The sequence below is a fragment of the Ursus arctos genome, unplaced genomic scaffold, assembly GCF_023065955.2.
Source record: "Ursus arctos isolate Adak ecotype North America unplaced genomic scaffold, UrsArc2.0 scaffold_17, whole genome shotgun sequence".
NCBI lineage: Eukaryota > Metazoa > Chordata > Mammalia > Carnivora > Ursidae > Ursus > Ursus arctos.
Window position 1 is genome coordinate 26021481 of NW_026622841.1, and position 24585 is coordinate 26046065.

Sequence of the window (24585 nt, forward strand, 5' to 3'; positions counted from 1 at the left end):
CATCCTTGTTGTCCATAGCACTGGGTAAGATAGATAAAATCTTCATTTTAACACATGGAGGAAATGAGCGAGTTGAAGTGTAATGACCATGCGTTGTGCTGGATGTTGCTATCAGAGTGTGATGTAGAGCTGCACTGTCCAGTGTGGTAGCTGCTGGCCACATGAGGCTCTTGAAGCACTTGAAATATGGTTGGTTAGGCTCCAAGTGTAAAATACACTGGATATTGAAGATTTGGTATTAAAAAATGTCTCATTGACACTTTTAAAACACTGGATTTTTAAAAATGATTTATTTATTTTAGAGAAAGAGCAAGTGTGCATGCATGTGGGGGGAGTGGCAGAGGAAGAGGGAAAGAGAGAGAGAGAGAGAGAGAGAATCTCAAGTAGACTCCTCACTGAATGAGGAGCCCAACATGGAGCTTGATCCCACAGCCCTTAAAATCACGACCTGAGCTGAAACCCAAGAGTCAGACGCTTAACTGACTGAGCCATGCAGGCACCCCAGAAAAGATGGATTATTTTTAATCACAAAAATTGATTACATGTTGAAATAATACTTTTGATATATTGGATTAAATAAAGCATATTAAAATTTTAACTTATTTTAATGTAGCTTCTAGAAAATTTAGAATTAAATATGTGGTTCCCTTTTCTGTTGGACAGTGCTAGTTTAGTATAAAAAATGGTTGCTAGGATTACAACTTAATGGTCTCTGACTTCTATAATATGAAATAGAGAAACACAGTATATGAGAATTATGATACAGCTGTACATCCAGATTACTTTGATATATTTAAATTTGTTCGCTTTTTAGAAAACTAGCAAGTATTATTCCTGACTACTATTTAAAAGCCAATTAGAGTTTAAACCATTGCTTCTGGGCTATCAATGAGACTGAAAAGTGCAGAACAGAGGATTTCTGTGAATCAGTGCCAGCTGTAGGTGTTGCCCCTGCAGACCTACCTGGTTGGGAAGGAATCCCAGGTAGCTCTGGGGTGTGTAGCACTGAAGACGAGCGGTGGGCAAAGCTTCCTTAGGGTCAGTTCCAGGTCTTATTCTTCTTTCTGACTAGATGCAGTACAAGTAAATCTGACTCGTGTGATTTAACCTCCCAAGTTCTGAAAATCACCAAGTAGGTGGACTTAAGAGGCAGCAAGTAGTTAAAAGTATTTGCTAGATTTTGTTGAATAAATAGATGGTGAAATGTGAAGCAAGAACTGCATATACCTTGTCAAGAATAAGTCAGTAAGGTGGCACGGAAAGAATCTTGCCCTTTAAGATTTACAACCAATCCTTTTCTTGCTCTTCAAAGGGCATTTTCTCATCAGCTGGGGATTTCACTTGTTTTAGAAGTATGCTAAATAAGATGTATGTAGCTTTTAGCTTTACTATTTAAAAATAACTTATTTTCTTATGTTGTCTGTTCCTTAATAATTTGAGTTGGGGTGAAAACTTCATTGGGTTTTTGGATCACTATTTTGTCTTGATTTTGTAGATTTACTGTTTAGCATTGGAAGTTATGCATATAATTTTGCAAAAATCTAATTTTTTGTTTGGTTAATTTATGACGGTACTGTAACAAACATTACATTGTGTGTTGATGGGGCTTAATTTTGAAAAGGAAATTTTCATTGGTTGTAAATTTCATAGTCCTAAAGCAAATACGGTTTATACTTGAGCATCAGCAGATAAATGATAGACCGTAGAGTATCAAAATTAAGAATACAGCAAACTGTAATTAATACCATAACTTGACTGTAACTTGGGCGGGCAGTGGCTCTATAAACAGGATCAATTCTAAGTGGTATGTGAAAGTGCTGGGTACTAGCGTATATCAGGTGATAAAATGCTGGTGAAATCGGATTTTACAGTATATTTTAGATGGGATTTTTATATGCTGGGTGACTCTTGGCTTATGTGCCTTTTTTTTTTTTTCCTTTCCTTTTAGAATATGGTTTCTAGCTTTAGGGTTTCTGAACTACAAGTGTTACTAGGCTTTGCTGGACGGAATAAAAGTGGACGCAAGCATGACCTCCTGATGAGGGCGTTGCATTTATTGAAGAGCGGCTGCAGCCCTGCGGTTCAGATTAAAATCCGAGAATTGTACAGACGTCGATACCCACGGACTCTTGAAGGACTTTCTGATTTATCCACAATCAAATCTTCAGTTTTCAATTTGGATGGTAGCTCATCACCTGTAGAGCCTGACTTGGCCGTGGCTGGAATCCACGCGCTGCCTTCCACCTCAGTTACACCGCACTCACCGTCCTCTCCTGTTGGTTCTGTGCTGCTTCAGGATACTAAGCCCACGTTTGAGATGCAGCAGCCATCTCCCCCAATTCCTCCTGTCCATCCTGATGTGCAGTTAAAAAACTTGCCGTTTTATGATGTCCTTGATGTTCTCATCAAGCCCACGAGTTTAGGTAAGTGTTAGAGAAGTTAGTTCCTTCCAGACGAGAGAATAACTAAAGCAAGAGGCCTTCAACTAGTGATTAATGCTTTGCTGTTAATACTATAAAATTGAGACATTAATGCCAAATAAATGCCAGATAAAAAATATTGGCACCCATGACTGAAATCTAGTACAGAACTGCTGATTCATCATACCAGCATTTTTGTGGCTTAGAACTCAAATTCTGTGTGTGTAGGAACAGGTACAAATACTGCTTGCTGTCTGATTTCTGTTTTGGTATTTTTACAGAGATTTAGTTTCTGTTTAACATAGTGTTAAAACTGCTCTCCTAAGAAATAAACCTTTTATACTTAATTTGGCACACGGAGTTTGACACGTGTGTTTAGCTTTTTTAATATCCATCAACTCCCCAGAAAGTTTAATACATTTTATCGTTACTAAAAGTTGATACATGGGACTTTAACAAATTCTTACTACTTGTTGGCTTCTTTGCTATAATGGTATGATTTCTTATTGCCTAATGAAATTATTTACAGAGGTATTTGGATTTTTTGATGAAATAAATTGTTTAGGAAATGGCATTTCATAGTTAATTTGGGAGATTTTTTTTTCCTCATCCTGGGAAAACTCTTTGCATTTCAAGTCATTTGAGAACTCTCTTAAATAGATCAATGTGTCTTTTTCCTTTTGTAGAGGATTATGCTGCCGTATATCTTGGTTGAGGCAGAAGGAAATTTTGAGGGGTAGGACTGGTTAATGGTGTCAGTATGGCCTGATTGATGGCAGGCCATGGTGGTGGTCCTGCTTTTCCCAGCCCCTTTCTCCTCGCTTTAAATGTTTTTATTTAGCAGTACTTAGCCAGGCAGGTAGAGTAATGCATTTTATCCCTTCATTACATTCATTATGAAGTAAGGATTGTGTTCACGTTTTATTATTTGTACAAAGTTCTGTGAGTAGAATTATTACATCAAGGAGTAAGAATATTTTAATTTTAGACTCTTGATAACATTACTAAATTAGTTTCCAGAAGAGCTGTACCACTTTACATTACACAAACAAAGTGAGAGAATGTCTTTCATTGCCTTTCTTCCTGCCTTTATTAGGTGTTATTAAAAACAAATCCTGGTGATTTTGACAGGTGAAAACTTGTATCTTGTTTAGATTTTTTTATTTTTAAAATTAATAACTGGAGCAAACATTTTTAAATGTTTATTACCCAGTTGCCTTTCTTTTACGCTTTTACTTTCATCTTCTTTTTTTTTTTTTTTTTAAGATTTTATTTATTTATTTGACAGAGAGAGACAGCCAGCGAGAGAGGGAACACAAGCAGGGGGAGTGGGAGAGGAAGAAGCAGGCTCCCAGCAGAGGAGCCTGATGTGGGGCTCGATCCCAAACGCCAGGATCATGCCCTGAGCCGAAGGCAGACACTTAACGACTGCGCCACCCAGGCGCCCCATCTTTTTTTTTTTTTTTTTTTTTTTAAACAAGTTCATTTATCTGGTTAAAATGGTTCCATAATTTTTTTTATTTTTCCCTTTGTGATGGTTTTTGGTTTACACCAGCGGACCATATCATGGCTCATTCCCATGTTTCTTTCGCAGCAGTTATTGCAAATTTGTTTTTTTTGTATGTATTTTGAGAAAGATTCAGACTGGTAATATGCTTAGGTGCCCCTGCCTCATGGGACTTGTCAGGAGTATGGCTAAGGTGAGGCTGGAGAAGGTGGGTGTAAGAGGGCCTATGGGGTTGTAGGTACAGTGGAAGGGACTGAAAGAGACCTGGTTGCGTGCCTGGAAAGGAGATGCAGCCATGTGTCTTCTTTACGCATTAGCATCAGTGGTGCACCAAGGGCTGAACTCTGGAGAGGCTTTCTGATTTTCTTTCCTGATTTCCCTGCTTAGTTCAAAAATAGAACTGGAGTTTTCTGCTTTTCTGTATTTCATAGTTTCTCTTTCATTGCCTCCATAAGGTTAAAGGAGAGTAGTAGGCTTTTTATAAGTTTACTAAAATAAAGCTTTCCTATCTCATTTCACTTAGATAAAATAATGCCAGAAGTGTTTTGTGTTGAAGAGTGGCTAAGAAAAACCTGCCTTTTGCTCATAGTTTAAATTAGAATCTAAGAGATAACCTATAACATTAGGGCTTATGAAATAACTTTTTTTACCCCTGAGCTAAAAACTATCCATACATATGCTTTTCAAGAGTCCTGCCTATCATTGTTTTTATGAATTTATAAACAGATTCTTGTTTTAAAACAATAAACATTTCTGTATCTTGCCTTCCCTAAGGAGAAAAAGAAAAGAATTTTCTTAATGTATGTAATCTTGTTATGTCAGATTGATAAAACAGTGATCTAAGAAATGCTCTTTTAGACTTGGAGGTAGAAAGTTAGAAAATCTGCATCAGCATGTAGTCATCCAAATGAAAGTGAAAAAAGTTTAATCATTTCCAGTAATGCCCTTTAATTGAAAACTTTCAGTGTCACAGTATCTAAGGCAATGTAATGACATCCAGAAGTTTCCTTAATTTTTATTAATTTGGTTTTATAATATTGAAAATATACATAAAAATAGATATTCTGGGGAAGTCCATTCATTTGGAATCCTGCTATGGAGAAATCTGTTCACATTTGGGGAATGAGAATTAAAAATCCTCAGGAGTCAGAAGAGGTATCAAATCCATATTTCACAACGCAGAGTAGTAACCACTATATGATCACAGCCCAGATCTGTATTTCAAAGCACGTATTCTTGACATCTGCAAGCCGGTCTGTGTATTCTTGATTTTAATATACAATTGATCAGATGATTTCTAAGCCATCAACATATTGTTAAGTAGGAATTAATTGACAACAGGAGAGAGACTAGAAGAGCCATGGTAGAAAAAAAGAGGCACAAGAGGTCAAAAAATGTAATTCCCAAACCTCTTGGTATATTGAAACGAATAACCCCTTAGTAGTGAGGGAGTCGCTGTTACAGCATGGCACATGTACTGGTGCTAAAAAAAGAACCCAACAAATAATGTATATATTCTATATATGGAGATACATTGTAATACAGTTTTGTAGTTTGGAATTATTTCTATTCAAAATGGTTAAAATAAAAATAATGTAGTATTTAAATGGCAGACTGTGGCATCTGGAAAACAAGAGTGTATATAATACTAAATGAGGTTCTCTATGGCTAAGGTCTTAGTATAACAAATGGGTAACCCCATAATTCAAAAACAAACTAACAGAAATCTCTGTTCTTCCCCCTTAAGTAGCTATTCTGATTTGCCTTCACAGGCTGTCTTTTTCCTTCTTTTTTAAGACAACTTTTGAAGGTGAAACCCTTTGGGAATTTTCTGTTTAAGAAATTGGTCTATATTTAGTCTGTACAAAAGAATATATATAAAACATTAAGGTATAAAAAACAGCAGTGAAATGAGCACTTGTGAAACCACTACCTAGTTTTGTTTTTTGTGTTTGTGTTGTTGTGTTTTTGTTTTTTTTTAAGTTGGCTGTAGCATGGAGCTAGTGCAGGGCTTGAACTCAGGACCGTGAGATCGTTACCTGAGCTGAGATCAATTCAGATGCTTAACCGACCGAGCCACCCGGGTGTTCCCCCGCTGCCTAGTTTTTCAAAAAGGAACATTGCCAGTATCTTCAAGCCATCTCCTTGCCTTTTCTGAGTTAAATCACTATTCTGAATTTATGTTCCTCTCCTTTGCTTGTTTTACCATATATGTATTTTTAAAAAAGTAATGTTTAATTGATTTGTTTTTAAAATTTATTTGACGGTATATTCTCTATATTCTTTTGTGACTAGCTCTTGTTGTTCACTCTGTTTTATAAGCATTGTATGTTGATACATCTAGCTGTTTGGTATTTTGTGAAATACCTTCAGTGTATTTTGAGCCTTTAATTCCTTAAAACTTCTTCATTGTGCTTTTCCGATTAGAAAAGTAATTTATGCTAGTAATTGAAAATCAAACATCATAGAAATAGAACAGAAAGGGAAGGTCCCTCATAATGTCATATATTGCCCAGATAGAGTTGTATCAATAGCAAACTGTTTTGCTGCATGTGTCATGTCACCTTCTTTCTCTTCCTGTTCATTAAAAAAGCTGTTTCCAACTGCAGAGCCACTCTGCCACATTTCTAGTGAGAGAGGACACTGTTCTACTTTTATCTTCTGCCAGTAGCACCTCCCAGAGTTCTGCATCACGATAATCTTTCTTAACAGTGTTTCCTGGAAATATATTATAGATTTATGGGCTAAATAGATCCGTTATCTTGTATATGTAACATCACTTAACTAGTATTGATGGGCATTTTCAGTGATTTTCAGTTTTTTATTAATTTGAAAGTATTTTAGTATCCAGCATTGTAGCCACTATTCTTGCAGTTTTTTAGACATTGCTGCCATTAGCATTTTTGCATATGTGCTTCTGAATACTTGGGTGAGTGTTTATGAAGTATAATGCTTCTGTGAAGTTTAGGTCAAAGAGTATGAGTACTTAATATTTTGATATTCAGCTTTTGTTTCAGCAGTTGCTTCAGAAGCCTTGTGCCCATTTATAATCCAGCAGTGTATGAGTGTATTATTTTTTCTATACCCTCATCAGCATTGGTCTTTTAATTTATTATTGGTCTTTTAATTTTTAATCTAAAAGATGAGAAATTAATGAGGATCAACATCTTTTCATATTCTTAAATCCCTGAATATTAGGAAATACTCATTAAGCTTTTGGGTACAGTTAAACAGGTTTAAAGTGATGTGCATATTAATAGAAAGCCATTAAAATAGAACCTTACTCCTAAGGAGTTTGGATAAATTCAGACACTATACACATCATTTTTATTAACCCAGTTAACTAGTATATAGTGAGGATTTGATTTGGATATGGTCGTGTGGTCTAATTGTGAAGAAGCCAGAAGTATGAGATGGCCATTAGGAAATTTGTTATCTAGTTGGGGAAGTAGTGTTAACATGAGAGCCAAGTAGCAATGAGGTATGTACCTGTATGATGAAGAACTATAAATTGTGTATCTGAAACTCAAATGTTGTATTGGCCTAAAGAATGGGGAAGTCAGTCAAGACTTCTTGGAGTAGGAGTGAGAGAGACATGAAGGAGCTTTGAAGTATGAATTTGTCTACTTTGAATTGATGGCATTTATAGGAGAGGAAATACCAAGAAAGGGGAGAACTGTGAGTAGTCACAGGAGTAGAAATGAAAGTGACATAGTTGTGAGACCTGATTGAGGAAACTGTTTTGAATAGAGTGTAAGACTTGGGGAGATACTGGAAGTGTAGGTTTGCTAGGGAAGAGGCATGGCCGTTGTTATGGAGACGTTTATAGGTAAGGGAGGTTAGACTGGGTTCATTCTGAAATAGGACGCTGCTGAGCATTTTTGAGCAGAGGAAGGGTGATGATAGTGATGCTAAGGGTGACCAGCTCCGCACTTGTATTCTGATGGGAGACGCAGAGAGGCACTGTTGCTGTTTTATTTGTACCAACCATAATAGTTCTGAGTAGGATGGTGGTAGTGAAAAGGGAGAAGAAGCAGTTGATAAGAAAATTTTAGAAAGCAGGACTTAATGACTAAGAGGATATGGAGGATGAAGAAGAGGACTGGGGTAAAGGAAATGAATGATTTCTAGTGATTGGAAAATTGGTAACTATTCTGTTTCAAAGTTCTGAATTAAAGTCACTGTTTTTATAAGCAGCATGAATCCTTAGTACTCTGCTCTTCCCACATGATCTTTGCAGCTGTTGTATAGGGAAAAAAGTCTTTTCATATTAAACATCACTGAGGATTATTAATATAGTGATGGTTTCGGTCTAGGTAAAATTCTTCCAAATGACTCCGGTTTCTGAGTGAATTTCATTAAATTAGAAAAATTTGGGTGTATATATAGGATTATCATTTAAAAAGTGTTCATGTAAAGCAATGTTCAGTGATAACTATTTGTAAACTCTTTGGAATATAGAATCACTTAAGTGTTTATTGAAAGCATTCTGTATGCCTGTTCCAGTGTGTTAAGAAACGAGTTACCAAAAATGGGCTAATTGGCGAATATAGAACAGAACTTTTTATATTTATTTCTTCTATTATAACTGTATGAGAATATTATTTTTGTGTGTAATTTTATTTATACATGTTTGAGGGTTGTTTCCCTACTTTCGGTGCGGAGATGTGCTGGGAAGAGGAATAAAGTAAGAATACTCTGACTGGCGGCACTGGTGTGGTTAACCGACGGGTGACAGGGCAGCAGACAGCTCGGGGTAGAGATCTCAGACTATGCGGTCTAACAAACTGATTCGTTGTCATGTTATGAGTCGTTTTATGGATAGACTAGCCAGACTGAGCCGTGACATCCACAAAACTGCCTATAAAACTTCTTGCTTTATCTCTTCCCTGAGTGAGCTGTTTTATAAGCTCCTGTTAACCTAGGCACTCATTGCTAGGAAGCATTCTTGACCAAATAGGAACCAGTTTATCAAAAGGTGTCCTTATAACTTTCTGTGGTGGGGGAGCTTGGGAAGTTTCCTATTTTACTAACAATAGTTAAAAGCGGTAGTTAACATTTTTAGGTTATGTTAAGATATTTTCTACCTGAATATCTTACCAAGAAAAAGTCATTATTATCAAATAGTTGGCAGAATGCATCTGTTGGACTGTAGTTCTTTTTTTTTCCTTGAAATTTTAGTATCTTTAAAAGCAGACATTTTTGATTAGGGCTTCTGGAACTGAAAACACATCACATATGTATAGTGCCATATTGTTTTCAGAATGCTTTCACGTATGTTATTGCATTCGATCCACAAAACAGTCTTTATTTTTAAATTAAAAAAATTTTTTTTGTGAGCTGTGGGGAGAGGGAGGGAGAGTTTTTTTTTTTTTTTTTTTTTTAAGGATTTGATTTATTAGAGAGCACACGTGTGCCAGCACTAGCGGGGTGGGGGGAGGGCAGAGGAAGAAGCAGACTCCCTACTGAGCAGGGAGCCCCATGCAGGGCTCAATCCCAGGACCTCGGGATCATGACCTGAGCTCAAGGCAGATACTTAACCAACTGAGCCACGCAGGCACCCTGAGAGAGAATCTTAAGCAGACTCCGCTCTGAGTGCAGAGCCTGGTGAAGGACCTGATCTCATGATCCTGAGGTCATGACACCCACAAAACAGCCTTTAAAAGACGGATGAAGGGTGTCTGGGTGGCTCAGTCGGTTAAGCATCTGACTGTTGATTTAGGCTCAGGTCATGATTTCAGGGTCCTGAGATTGAGCCTTGCATCAGGCTCCATGCTTAGTGCAGAGTCTCCATGTCCCACCCTCCCACCCCCCGCTGCTCTTGAGTGCATGCACGCTCTCTTCCTCTCTCAAATAAATAAAATCTTAAAAACAAGCAGATGAGCAAAATGTTATTCCCATTTTAATTGAGGAGTAAAGAAGGACTTGAAGATCTTATGTGAATTTCCTATCACTTGGGTAATAACCAGTAGGGCTAAGATGAGGATACAGGAATATTCGGGTCCAATTACGCTTAAAAAGGTAAAAAGAACCAATATCCACAAACCTAGAATAGTCATAAGTATTATGTCATATCAGCAGGCCTCATCAGTTAGTAATTATAAATGAAGCCAGACATAATGATAGAACTTGGAATTTCTAAGATTAATGCTAAAATTACTTCATGAAATTGTGGCATAGTTTTACTTATTGCTGTATAATATACCATCCCAGAGTACAGTGGTGTAAAACAACCATCTTACTATGTTTGTGGATTTCTCCTGTTAGGAACTGAAATTCCAACAGTGTGTGGATAGCTTGTCTCCACCCCAAGATGTCTGGGGTGTTAGCTGAGAAGATTTAGGGGCTGGGGGTGACTTGATGGCTACCCCAGATCATCTGAAGGCATCTTCAGTTGTGTGTGGTGTCTGTGCTACCTGTTGGCTTGGACTCAGCTTGGCTATTGGTTAGAGTACCTGTGTAAGGCTTTTTCCTCTGGTCTAATTTGGGCTTCTTTAGAGCATGAGAGCTGGGTCTCAAGAGAGTGACTCAGAGAGCAAGGGAAAAGTGCATGGTGCTTTTATTATCTAGCCTTGCAAGTTATATAGCATCGCTTATGCCATCAATTAAAGCAGTCACAAAGAACCATTCAAGTTCAAAGGGAGGGTGATAGAGAGAGACCCCACTGCTTCACTGAAACAATGCCAAGGTTATAAGAAGGGCATGATGGGAGATACTGTTGTAGCTGTCTTTGAAAAATAGAATCTACCTTATGGAGGATTGTTAAAAAAGGAAAGGGTTTGAATCAAGTCATGTCTGATTCATGTCCCTGAGTCATGGTCTTTTTCCTTTGTCATTTGCTGCTGTTAAGGTAAAAGTGTTCATGGGGTCTGTGTAGAATTGGTTTTCTGATCCCAAGTTGGAGACACTAATGGGAAGAAAATACAGTGCAAAACCTGCATCTTTCTGCTTTATATCCTGCCATTCCTTCTCCTGATCTGTATTAAAACGACAGTCTAGCTAATAGGTTTACCTCATGGCACATTTAGTGTGATTTTGTCTGCTGTTCTGTCATAAAATTGTCTTGTATAAAATTTATCAGTGTTAATACAAATTGGGTTTTATTAGCATATGCACTGTTTTTTTGTTGCTGTAAGTTCCTGGTACACAGTGATGAAACATCCATTTTTTTTCATAGAAACAGGGTAGTTATGTGGTATTTAATATTTTGGACAGAAAATTTAGCATCAAATAATAAGTTCAAAACTGTGTCAGAAAAATAAAAGCCTCTGCAAAAATGTATTGAGATATAAACTGCTAACGTTAAGCTGCAAGTTCTGTAAATCGTACATAAATGTTGGCATATGCTGACTATGGAAGTCTTCCAGGTTCAATGCAAGTTTCATGGTATATAGATACTGTTCTGGGTGGGTTGACTCCAGTCACCCAGGCAAGGCCTCAGATACGCGTATTTACGCTGGGTGAATTGACCGAAGGTCCTGCGCCCAGCTTTGCAGTAGTAGATACCTGACATTTTTGGTGCACAAGGAATGAATCTGTCTCTGGGGAGATCTGTGTTAATGAACCTTATCAGAATGAAGCAAGAATCACAGCTCTTGGGCAGATAATTTCATTTATCTATCCTTTTTGCTATTGTCATATCTTTTCCTTCTTCCTGTCTTAAAAATCCTTCCTTTCAATGCCATTACTTTTGCTTTATTTTTATTTATTTTTAAAGATTTTATTTATTTACCTGAGAAAGAGAGTGAGAGAGAGCACAAGAGGGAGAGGGAGAAGCAGGATCCCTGCTGAACAGAGAGCCGAGCATGGGGATTGATCCCAGAACCCTGACACCATGACCTGAGCCGAAGGCAGACGCTTAACTGACTGAGCCACCCAGTTGCCCCACTTTTGCTTTAAATAGTTATCTTTTTAAAGAAATCATAAGAAAAAACAACATATCCTTTTACCTTTACCACTTATTTACTGTTCAGAGTGGTTTTCATTCCTGAAAATTGGTTTAGAATTTGGTATCATTTCTTTTTATCCTGACAATTTCCTTGTATGTTACTTGTATTACTTATTTGCTTTCAAAAATTCTCTTGGTCTTTGTTTATCTAAAAGTCTTTATTTAACCCTGTTTTTGAAGGGTATTGAATTTTCCAGTGACAGTTTTTTCCTTTCACCACTTTGAAGATGACTTTTGGCTTACATTGCCTTTATTCATATTGTTTTTCCCTTGTATGTAATGTTTCTTTTTCCCTGACTGCTCTTAAGATTTTATAGTCATCATTGGTTTGCAGTAGTTTGATTTTGATGTGACTAGTATCTTTCTTTGTATTTACTTTGCTTGAGCTTTGATCTGTAAGGGCTTCCCCCCGCCAATGAGTTAATCAGTGTTCTTTCACTATTTCTGAAACTTTTTTTTAAAAAATACCCTGTTTTCTGTTCTCCTTCTGGGACTCCATTTGTACCTATATTAGACAATTGGGGTTTCTGAGTGGGTAGACTGAGTGCTTATACCATTAACTCTGATTGAAAATGCAGTGTGTTCACCTCTAATCTCAGAGGTTATTTAGTTTGACAGTTAAGAGGTCATTGGTGACCTTAACTGTGGATAGAGAGTAGAAAGTGAAATCTGTACAAGAAAGAGTCGAGGAGTGAACAGGATTGAAGAAATGGAGGGACTTACTGCTGTGGCTGTGTGTTTGTGTTTTTTGCCCCATACTTCACATTTGTGACCTAGCATTTTGTTCCATTTTTAGGCCTTCATCATAAACTGCATTCCTCTTTCTCCCCCGCTTTTTTTTTTTTAAATGTTCTGGGAAAATATGTGCCACTTTAGGACATGATTTCTAGGCGCATAATTGCTATAATAAACTGTGCTTAAAGAAAAGTGTTTTACTCAAGGGGTTAATATTTTTCTTGATTTGGTGTCACTTGTGGATGGAAGGCCTCTGACATTGGATATTTAACTGGCATCTTGTTTATTTATTTTCATGTATCAGGAAAACTGTGGCCAGTAACACACACAAGAGCCATTTTTGCCTTGTCAGTTGTTGCGGTACTTGTTAGGAAGCAAAAGTTCTCTATATTAGCTTTTGCTTTATTTTGTTTTAATGAGCACTAGAACATCATTGAATAATACATCAAGATAAATGTGTTATAAAGTTCTTTGTGAAGTAAATAGATTTCAATTTTTAATAACATAATTAAGGGTGACTTCATTAGGTAATTTTTTTAATTAGATTATATACAAATAATTATGTATCTTCATTTGATCAACTTAGAAGTTTTAAGTTTAAAATTTTATCTTATATGAATGTTCTGTGTAGCTGAATATAAAGGGTTGAAAACAGAACACAACAAAGAAATAAACGAAAGATCACCTAAATCTAGTATAGAGTTCTGGGGGGTAGTTTTTGACTTCCTCAAGCTTTCATTTGATAATGCTATAGTCAAGATGAAATGTAATTTTGAACAGTTTTGTTATATTTTGACTATGTTATAATCGGCGTTTTAGAATAAAGACTAAATGCTTAAAATTGAGCCTATTTTACAGTGACTTTGCTTTCATGATTCCAAGATGACTGCAGTTTATTACTTCTTTATATTGGAGTATTTTAACCGTAAATATTTCAGAATTTGGCAGACTCTTGATCAGAAATGCATTGTTATTGCACATGGTTACATCCTTGGATCTGTTATCTTTTGGATATTGGATATTGGAATGTTATCTTTTTTTTCCCTCCCCAGTTCAAAGCAGTATTCAACGATTTCAAGAGAAGTTTTTTATTTTTGCTCTGACACCTCAGCAAGTTAGAGAGATATGCATATCCAGGTAAGAGGAATGTTTGGAATATGTTTCTTCGTGAATATTGGTGTATTTGTTTGCTCGGGCAGCCGTTAAAAAGCACAGCAGACTGGCTGGCTTAAACAACAGAATTTATTTTCTCAAAATTCAGGAGGCTTGAAGTCCAAGATTAAGGTGTCAACAGATTTGGTTTCTCCTGAGGCCTCTCCCCTTTGCTTGTAGAGGCTGCCTTCTCGCGTCACTTGTCCTTTCTTCTGTGTGCCTGTGCATCCCTGGTGTTTTTCTCTTCGAGGACACCATTTGTACTGGGTGAGGGACCGACCCTTATGGCCTTATTGAACTGTAATTACCTCTTTAAAGTTCCCATCTTCACATATGTCAGATTGAGGGGTTAGGTCTTCAACCTGAATTTTGGGGAGACACAGTCCGTAACATTTGGACTGTTCCTTAAGCAAGCATTGACTAAAGTTAGCCAATTATTTACTAAATACTCTGTATTAGAAAACAGTTTTAACCTTTGACTAAAACCCCAGCTTATTTTTTTGAATTACATTTTGGCAGTAACTTTTTTAAATGAAAATTTTATTCCAAATACAGCAACATAAAAAAGAATTTGTGACAACAGCACAAAGATAGGATGTCCATAAACTTTATCATTCCCACTGAGGCATTTCAAGAGTTAAAGTAGACATCATGTTCTTATCCCAGAAAAATTATTAATAAACTGGCACTGTTCTGAGCTATGTGGTCACCTAGACCATAAAATTAGTAGAAATCTGAAAACGATTATGAAAAGTACTCTTAGCTTTGCCATTTAGAAAAATTGGAGAAACTTAAAATAGACACATTTATAAAGAGTAAATGAACTAAGATGTAAGAGGAAAGAAAAGGAAATATGTAGTATATACTTTTCCAATTAAAAAATAGTCATCTTTGGTGTTAATAATACGTATGTGACTTTTAAAAATTGCATTCTTAAAGATTTAGTATAAGAAAATGGAGGCTCTGGGAGGTTAAATGATTTTTCTGGGATTGTAGAGTTAAAAGTAGAAGAGTTGAGCAAATTAGAGGTCTTTTGCCTCCTTTCAGCTATTCATTTGAATGCTCATCTTCTCTGAGATGTTAATAATTTACAAAAATAAGGATTCTGCAGTTAAGTTTTGGAAATTCTGTGCTCAGCACAATTACATAAATTCTTTAAGATTGGACTTTTTAGTGTTTAATATCTTCATGTGCCTGGTCAATCTCTTAAGATGGTGAATTCAAACTTACGGGTCTCACATCTCTTCAAAGCACAGTAACATCTTGAGGACGCTCTCTTTAGTGGAAGAGTCTGGGACAAAGTTTTAGATTCTTTCACATATCACCTTTACGGATATATAGAGGGTGAGAGTGCTGTTGTCAAAATCTCAAATAATTGTTATGTTCTGACCCTGTAAAGTTTGATCTCTCACAGAGTATTGCATAGATAGACTGCCTCTTCCACAGGCAGGGGAAAAGTGTTGAAAACTAGGATTAAAAAAAAAAAAAGACAGTACAAGGATTAGTGTAAAAGATCCAATATCCAAAATAATAGGAGTTTCAGAAAACAGAAAATTCAGAGGAGAAAATTATCGAAGAAGTAAAATGAATGTAGCTTGATGTGGTTCATTTTCACCAGGGGCAAGACATTGCAGTGGGTTTTTGTAAATTTGGAAGTACTTGCAATCTTGGGGATAGTAATAAACCAATTAACAAATAAATAGAATAAATTGAAAATTTTTAAATTGTATTTATATTATTAAAATTATATTTTATATCCAAAACCTTATCATCAATATTTTTTTTTGTTACTTAGTGATGATCCCTTGCTTGAGATCGTTTACTGTGTATTAGATACAATTATATAATATTAGGTACATTATATAACATGGCCATTCTTGTTAGTGAACCAGCTCATATACATAAACTGATCTTGGCATTGCAAGGTGTCAGATGAAGAGATCCAATTTTAGTAACTACAAATAACTGATTTATAGGAGGATGAGATTACTATTAATGTTGGTGGTCTGGGAAAGCTTCAAGAGTGTTGCGTTGGTCTTTGAAGGAAGGGTCTTTGAGGGAAGGAGATTATTTAGAGTATGTTAGATTTAAAGATACAGATTTCAAGATAAATTTTTAAGTGCCAAAAACAAGGCTTCAAATTGTGAATAGTATACTACCAGTTGCCCTAAAAAGGTATGTGTGTGTGTAATTTGCTTAAGTGTCTAAAATATGTGTGGACAAATATCAGCTGCCTCTGTACAGGGGTATTGGATAGCCAGGGCCAGAGTTGGGATAGTCTTTTCACTTTATGTCCTTTTTTGTATGTTTTTGAAGTTTGAACTATGTGAATTTATTAAGTAGTCCAAAAATGAGTGACTAAAATTTAAATCTCAACTAAACATTTTGATCATGTCTGGAGCTGGATGTTGGTGGTGGTGGTACAACAGTGTGAGTATACTTGATGCCACAGAACTATACACTTAAAAATGGTTAACGTGATAAATTTTACGTATCTTATGTATAAAAATTAAAAACAAATAAAAAGCTATTTGTAATCCTCCTTCCAAAGAAAACAAGATAAATCACATACTCATATAGACAAAGCCTAACCCTTTCAGAATCATGTAATTAAATAATACAAAATCAACTTCTTCCTGATAAGTGGAAGTGAAAGTTTGGTACCTGTTACCTAACTTCAATAATTATCAACATTTTGGCAGTCTGTATGTAACCCCTGCTTTTTCCCGACATATTTTTTAAAGATTTTACTTATTTATGAGAGAGAGAGAGCAGGCGCGCATAAGCAGGGGGGAAGAGCAGAGGAAGAAGCAGACTCCCCTCTGAGCAGGGAGCCAAGGACATGGGGCTGGATCCCAGGACCCCAGGATCATGACCTGAGCTAAAGGCAGACAGACCCTTAACTGAGCCACCCAGGCACCCCTTTCCTGAAATATTTTAAAGCAAATCACAAGCATCATATAATTTCAGCTAGAAATACCTCAAGATAGATCTCTAATTCTTAATATAATCATAGTAAAATTAGAATTCCTTAATATAAAACAATGACTAGGCTATATTCAGATTTTCTTAGTTGTTTCAGTGTTTATACATGGCCCGTGTAATTACTTTTGACTTCTTTATCTCCCAAGATTTTTAAAAACTTTACTTTGAAGTAATTATAGATTGATAGAAAAGTTATGAAAATAGATATACTCTTTACCCAGCTTCTCTTAATATTAACATCTTGCATAACCATAGTGCAATTACCAAAATGAAGAAATTAACCTTGGTATAATACTGTTAACCATGCTATAGGGTTTTAGTCAGATGTCACCAGTTTTTTTTTTTAATGCTAATGAACCTCTATTCCTAGATGCAATTCAAGATCCCAAATTACCTTTAATTGTTAGTGCCATGTTAGTCTTTTTCAGTCTGTGACAGTTTCATAACTTTTGATACTTCTGAAGAGTCCTGGCCAGGTATTTTATAAAATATTTTTCAATTTGGTTTTTCTGATATTTTGTCATGAAATTATGCATTTTTGGCAAAAATACCTCAAGTTACATGCTGTTCCTTAGTGTATCATGTTGGGCCACATAATATTGATACATTTAATTTTTGGCAGTTTTAACCTTGATCACTTGGGTAAGGTACTCTCTACTAGATTTTGGCATTTAAGTTGCTGTTTTTTCCTTTGTTAGTAATAAGTATCTTGGGGGAGATACTTTGAGACAAGGCACATATTCTGTTTCTCTTCAAATTTTTGCCCACTGATTTAGCATTCACTGATGGATCTTTCCTTCAGCAGTTACTTTGTCGTAAACACTCTTGTGTTCCAACGGTGTGATTTTCTGTTGTCCTTACTCTTTTTCACATTAGTTATTCTTTCATAAGGAAGAGCTGTCCCTTCTCCCCCGTTTACTTATTCAGCCGTTTACTTGTATCTGTGTAGGCTCTTGAGTGCTCTGCATTTATAATGCAGTACTGTGATAATTTATGTTGTTCAAACTGGTCTACCTTTGGCCATTGGCTGATCTTTCAGGTTGGCTTTGGTGCCCTTTGGTACGTCTCCACCTGTTTCTGAGTACTGCTTTACTTTGTGGCACCACAGGGTGCTCTAGGTTCATTTCGTAATTTCTCTGCCCCAGTTCTGGAATTGATCACTTCTCTAAAGAGCTCTGTTTCTGCTCTTAGAATATTTCTTACCACTCTCTGACAAAAGCGGTTCATTGACTTTGTAGCATATTACACATGGCTGGATTTGGATCCAGAGGTACTTCTTGTCGGTGTCGTTTAACTTCTATGCGTGGTTTTCACACTTTGCTGCATATTAGAATCACCTGAGGAGCTTTTAGGAATCTAAATACGCGTGTTTCGTTCATACCAATTCAGTTAGACTCTCTTAGGCTGGACCACAGTTTTTAAAGCTCCCCAGGTGTTTCTGGTGTTTAACAAATTTGAGAAGCACTGCGGGGCATCCAGCTTCTCCCCTGGCCTGTCGTGGTAGTAAGGTATGAATGAGGCCCGAATACATTCAGGTTCGGGTTGTTTTGTTCTTTTTATATTACATCTTGTGAAGATTGATCAGTGAGTTCAGCTCTCTTCTTGGTTTTAGCACTCCCCTTCCATTTGCTACTACTGTTCCCCTAATCATGCTTGTCTCAGCTTCTCACACTGACTTCTCTTACACGTTCCCAGGAATCAGTCTGTGATTCTCTTCTCACTACTGTGATGGTATTCATGAATGTGCTTTGTTATTTTTATATTGGTGGCTGCAAAATCTCCACTTCGCTCCAGAGTCCATATTCACTGTTCCTACTTCGATGACCCACAGGTACATCAAACACAGCACATTCAGAATTGAACTTGTGTTCCTCCCAAACTTGCTTGTTTATCTTTTATTCTTTCATTGATTCATTTAGTCTCACATAGATTTATTGACTACCTATGATGATCCAGGCAGTGTTCCCGGCACCAGGGGTGCAAAGTTGAAAAAACAGACTGGCTTCAAGGAGATTTGTGCTTGGTATATTTCCTCCCACTACCCATTTCATTAATGGCATGGGGTCTGCCCAGACAGAGCCCTCTTTGTATTATCCCACACTTCATCCTCCACGTCCTGTCAGTTTGCTGTACTCCACTGATCCTTCTTTTATGTCTCTTTCACGATTTAAAACTTGAATGCAGCTCTGCACTTGAGGAAGCTAGCATGGTCTTTGGAGTGTGAATTGCACACCAGTTGCAGTGTGAATTCTGGCTCAACCACTTAGGCCTGTCTGTAAGCCCCTGGGTAAGTTACTAAAGCCTGGTGAATCTTACTTACCCAGCGTAACATAGGAAAAATAATCACCACCTCACTCAGTGGCTGGGGGCATTGAACGTCATCACTTGCTTTACCTCTTACCCTGGTGAGTAGCAGTTCCCCTGTTCCAAAACCTGGGCCCCACCCCAGGGGCTCCCCTTCCGTATCCTGCCTTCTGTATCTAGTCAGTCATTAATTCCGTCCATTTTTATGCCTAAATACCACTCAGTGATGTTTACATTTAAGTAGCCTTCGAGCCCTCATCTTTTGCAGATACAATTGCTTGGCAAACCTGAGGTATATTTTAGGGCCAGTTCTAGTCTTAGCTTTTCTGTGATGCCTTTCCGGATCTCCCCAAACACACACTTTGTCTCACTGTACTACTTACTTATTTTCTATTAAACTTTCAATGCATTTTTTTGACTCCTTGAATTTACGAACTTGATGACAACATCTTACTCTTTTTATGTTCTCAAAGCCTGTCGCAGTGCCTGACATATAGTAAATGCCTGCTTTATATCTGATGAATGAGATGAACATGTGAAAGTTCCCAGAACAGTGACTGGCAGAAACTGAATGTTAGAAGATCCTTACTCATTACTCCTCATGTTTGTGAAGATATATAACACATTGCATTTCCCAGTTTATGTTAATTTCCCTTACTGGCATAAAGTATCAATCCTTAGGCAAGCTATTTAAAACCCTTTATATTATTTTCCCATCTATCTTTCTAGTTATGTCTTTTGCTGTTGCTCTTTTTTCATATTATGTTTTCTAACCCAACAAGATTTTGTTAGGTATCTCTGATTGATCTTCACCCTTTCCTTTTGCTGAGAATCTGCACTGGTGAATCCACTGTTAATGATGGAAGTGTGTCTAAGTAGAAATAGGCAGACCTGCTGCTGTGCAAACCTTACTTTCTAGTTTGGTTGGACTGTGATAATTGGGTTGAACTTTTAAGACAAAGTTAAACTTGTATCTCTTCTGTAGCACCTATTTTTCCTAATGTACTCTCACATTTGCCACATTTTAATTGTATATATATGTTATCTACTAGCATGAGACCTTTTGAAAGCAAATGTTGTGTCTTTATTTGTTGCTGAGCCAGCACACAGACTATGAAATAAATGGTTCTTGATTTACTTGAGGGGGATGATATGGGTTACTCACACAAGAGGTCAGTGTTGTCTAGGGTATGGGGATGTTTTGAATAGACATTTGAGAAGAGTGGAGGCTACTGTCGAGGGAAAGTAAAAGCAGAGTTAATAATAGCCGGCTGCTCATACTTGTTGGGCACATTATACATCCAGGCACTGTACATGTATTATTAACACATTTAGTCATCACAGCAGCTCCATAATTTTCCATCTTTAATAGATGTAGAAACAGAGGCACAGACAGGTTAAGTCCATATGTCCAAGTTTGGGACTGTAGAACTCAAGCTGGTAACTGCCTTCCAGTGAACATAGTGAAACAGGAGAGTGGCCCAGTTAGAGCAAGGGGAGGGCAAATGTACTCTTAAAAAAGGACTGATTTCTCAGTACTCTTCTCTTTGACAGAGTCCAAGATTGATGATAATGGCTAAGGACAATATTTCTACACTGTAACGTGCATTCCTGTCACCTGGGGGTCTCGTTAAAAGTGCAGGTTCTAATTTCGTAGGTCTGCAGTAGGGCCTGAGATTCTGCATTTCTGACAAGCTCCCAAACAGTCTCTATGCTGCTTCACTGTGGGCCTCATTTGGAGTGGCAAGGCTTTGGAAGGTTCAGTGCCAGAAGTACTTTATATGGGACTCTATTAGGTTCTCGTGTAGAAATTCTGAAAGGTTCTGTGTCCTTAATTGGATACTTATTATAAAGTTGCCGGGGTACAGAAATGCTGAGGCCGGACAACATGGTCTAGGATTCTGGGCTCTACCAGAGCCAAATGATTGTCATTGAGCTTGTCATTATGGTTCTATATTAGAACCACCTGCTGTACAAACCAATGCTCAGTATGTATTCCAGATGAATAGTCTAGTGAATGGATCTTTATATTTTTAAAAAACCACATGATTAAAATGCTCAGCCAAGGTTAAGAACCATTATGAGCAAACAAATTAATTTAGTAAACTCTTTTAGAATCGAGGGTGCTTTTCATGTTAACCATATCTGTTGCCTATTGGAATAAATACTGCATCACGAAAAGTTTCTGTGAATTGAAAATACCTTAACATTGCTGTGGAGACATGACTAAATGTTAAGTAAATGAGCGTTAGCATCACTGTAGCATTTTGATGAAGGTTTGTGCTCTTGGTAGGGTAGTATTCATCTTTAGGAATAAGAATAAAAATATTAATAATGCTTTTTTTCTGGTGAGAATGTTGCTGTGAATTCTCGTCGTGCCTTCTCAACCCAGTTTCTTTCTCTTTCCAACAGGGATTTTTTGCCAGGTGGTAGGAGAGATTATACAGTCCAGGTTCAGCTGAGGTGAGTTTGAAATTTTCTGTTAATTTTGTACTTGCTAACTATGTGCATATAGTCCTGAACTTGAAATATGTAAACATGTTTGGGTACGCTCTTTAAGAATAATTTGGTTTCTTTTCTTTAATGCAGACTTTGCCTGGCAGAGACAAGTTGCCCTCAAGAAGACAACTATCCCAATAGTCTATGTATAAAAGTAAATGGGAAGCTGTTTCCTTTGCCTGTAAGTTGGTTTTTATTTACCAGACTTGCATGTAAGTTTAGTCTAAATACTCACAAGGGGAGGAAACAGTGACAACTCCATACCAATGAGCAGTCTTACTATCCAGGTTAAATACTGTTTTCCACTAGAGGGATTCATGACTTCTTGGAGAAATGGCTGATTCCTGGTCTGGGGGAGATGGAAAAGGTGAGCCTGGAACATCTTGTGCCAGGAAGCAGAGGGGCTGTGAAAGACTCTTAGGATCATATCAAATGGCATAATAACAGGGCAGGACTTGCATATATAGGGCAGCGTGTTGTGGTAGTTGTCTGAATCAGCTGGGCCTCCTCCATGGATGAGATGGTAAAGGGCAGAGGCTGCTGGGAGCAACTGGACATGGAGATCAAGGATTCCAAGTTTGGGCCTTGATGTGCACACCTGGGGGGTGGATGCATTGGTATTTGATTGACAGCCCATTGTTTAAACAGTGAAGCAGTGTATGGGCTTCAGCCCTTGGGATACACACACACGTACACACACATACTCGCACACTCATACAATGGATACAGCCTGTTTCCCCTCTGATAGATTACTCTGGACTCTTCAAATCCTGTTAGTCACATCTTAAAATAACAGTTAGTTGTTGAACTGGATTGTATATCTGTCTCCACTGAGTCTTGGAATAAGTCAGTAAATTAGTTCAGCTGTGTAGGAGGCCAGCAAAGCCAGAATCAGAAAAGTAGGAGAGCATGGCCTGTTTGTCAAGCACTACAAAGTGGTGGTGCATTGAACCCAGGACATGCTGCAAGAACAGTGATTTCACGAGGATGCTAAGTTGCCATTTCAACAACAGAGACTACAGAGAAGGAGGTGGGGGAGCTGTTTAGCATCCCTGCTGAGCACAAGGCTTGGCTCTGGAATAAGTATATAAGCAACACTGATGAATAGCTGAGGAGGCCGGACAACATGGTCTAGGATTCTGGGCTCTACCAGAGCCAGATGATTGTCATTGAGCCCCCCAAAGTGAAGATGGGCCATGACCAAAGCCAACCCTTGTAGTTGAAGATCTGACTTGATTGTCAGGAATCCTGTTTTGTCTCTTCATAGCTTGTGGATTTAGAGACCTGAGAAGAAGTACCTATTTCATAAATTTTAAAGACCTTGAGCAATACTGCACTGTTACTGCCTGACTCTTTTTGAAAGATGTCTGTGGGGCTGAAATATTTGAGATAGTCCTTTGGGGATGAACAGGAAAATTGCAGAGGAAGAGTAGATGTGGTCAGGGGGAATGCTTACATGGCGCCATGCTCGTTCAAGACCCAGGTGGGACATTTTGCTTCTCAGTTTCTGGCAATGAGCAACAGTAGATTCTTAGGAGCTATTTTTTTATCTGGGTAGATCATACAAAGATCTGAACCAAGGGAAGAGGCAGTTTTCCTTGGAACTGAAGGATGCCAATGGGTGGCCACATGTGTGACGAAGGAATCCTGGGAAAATCACAGATTGTGGAATGCCTGTCTGCACAATTTCCATGGCTGTTCATACCAGTTTTCTTTATCTGAGATGTGTTAAAATTTCTTTGACCTTGACTTTTGTTGCTGTTTAACTCTTATCACCCTTGAAAGATCTAACCATGAAGATCTTTTTGGTATCTAGACCTGCCTCGAAGACCTGTCCAGTATCACGTGACTGTGCCAATGTTGGGGCGATCTGAAATGTGTGAGGTTCTACCTAAACTCTGGCATTGCTGCAGAAAATATGGTGGTTACAGTTCCACACAATACTCCAAATGGAGCAGTGTTATGCTTTGGGATGATATCTTCGCCATGAGATCTGTCAGTGGATATTTCTGAATTTATCACTCTTTCGGTCCTTTTGAGAGAGAAGAAATTAGGCAGTTGAGTACTTTCTCTGATAGAATGTTACTCAATCACTGCTGGTTTTTTCCCAAAAAAACCACCAACTAACCCTTCAGTACTTAGATTAGGCTGTTTGTGAACATATCAGTTACTGTGTAATGAGTCTGGCCTTTTCCTCTGGAGCCAGGGGCCTGCAGTGGCTCCAGGGGCTCTGTGAAGGAGGTGAAGAAATGGAGCCTTAGGACAAAGGCAAAGACGGATTTCAAAAACAGAAAGTAGTGGGGGCTTGGGGAGGGGGAGCTATCCTGGCCTGATAGGGCCATCCCAGAGATCAAATGCCAGCCTTTCCCAAAGAGGCTTTTTGGCTCTCTGTGACCTTCTGTGGAACAACTGACATAAATTTACACGTAACTGTGATAGAAAACTCCTTAAACCACATCTCGATCCACAGTTGCTACTGATTGGGATAATGAAATATGGAGTCTTTACTAGCATGAAGCAGGTTTATGAAAATCATGTGAGTATACTGCAGCCTCAGATGAGGAAACTCCAATGACCTTTTGGAAATTAATATATTGAGCTCCTCACCACCGTGGAGATCCTCAGGGACTTTGTTCCAGTTGTAAGAAACTTTGACAGGTAACAAAGAAGTTTGACGTGCCATCCTAGCCCATGATCCTAGTTTATTGCACAGCAAATCCTAGAGGAATACTTAGGTGGGCATAAGCTTCCTACACACGCGGACGCAGGTGCACACACAATTTCCTTTTTCCATAGCGTAATGGCCATTGTTGAAGATACGCTCTTTGCCTTCCTTCTTCTCTGCCCAGACTGTTTTTAATGATTTTCAAAGTCTTGATGCAAGTTGTAGATTGCAAGTTAGGTGCCTTTCCACTGAATAATTACTATCCTACCTCCGACGAGGCAGTGAAGGAGGTTCCCTAGTTGTGATAGAATGTGTTCCTTAGCCTGTGGTGTAATGCCACCAATACTGTATTTCATTGTTTCTAACGTGC

At 37.8% G+C, this 24585-nt stretch overlaps 1 protein-coding gene across 10 annotated transcripts in view; it reads left to right on the top strand.

Annotated features, from left to right (window-relative positions):
* Positions 1 to 24585, top strand: part of PIAS2 (protein inhibitor of activated STAT 2) — an 88715-nt gene that overhangs the window by 25021 nt on the left and 39109 nt on the right. For all 10 annotated transcript variants that reach the window (XM_026496254.4, XM_057313110.1, XM_026496253.4 and 7 more), the window contains 4 exons: positions 1949 to 2423; positions 13663 to 13747; positions 21464 to 21514; positions 21641 to 21731. In XM_026496254.4, coding sequence (XP_026352039.1) covers positions 1949 to 2423; positions 13663 to 13747; positions 21464 to 21514; positions 21641 to 21731 — 702 coding nt within the window. The remainder of the gene's footprint in view (positions 1 to 1948; positions 2424 to 13662; positions 13748 to 21463; positions 21515 to 21640; positions 21732 to 24585) is intronic.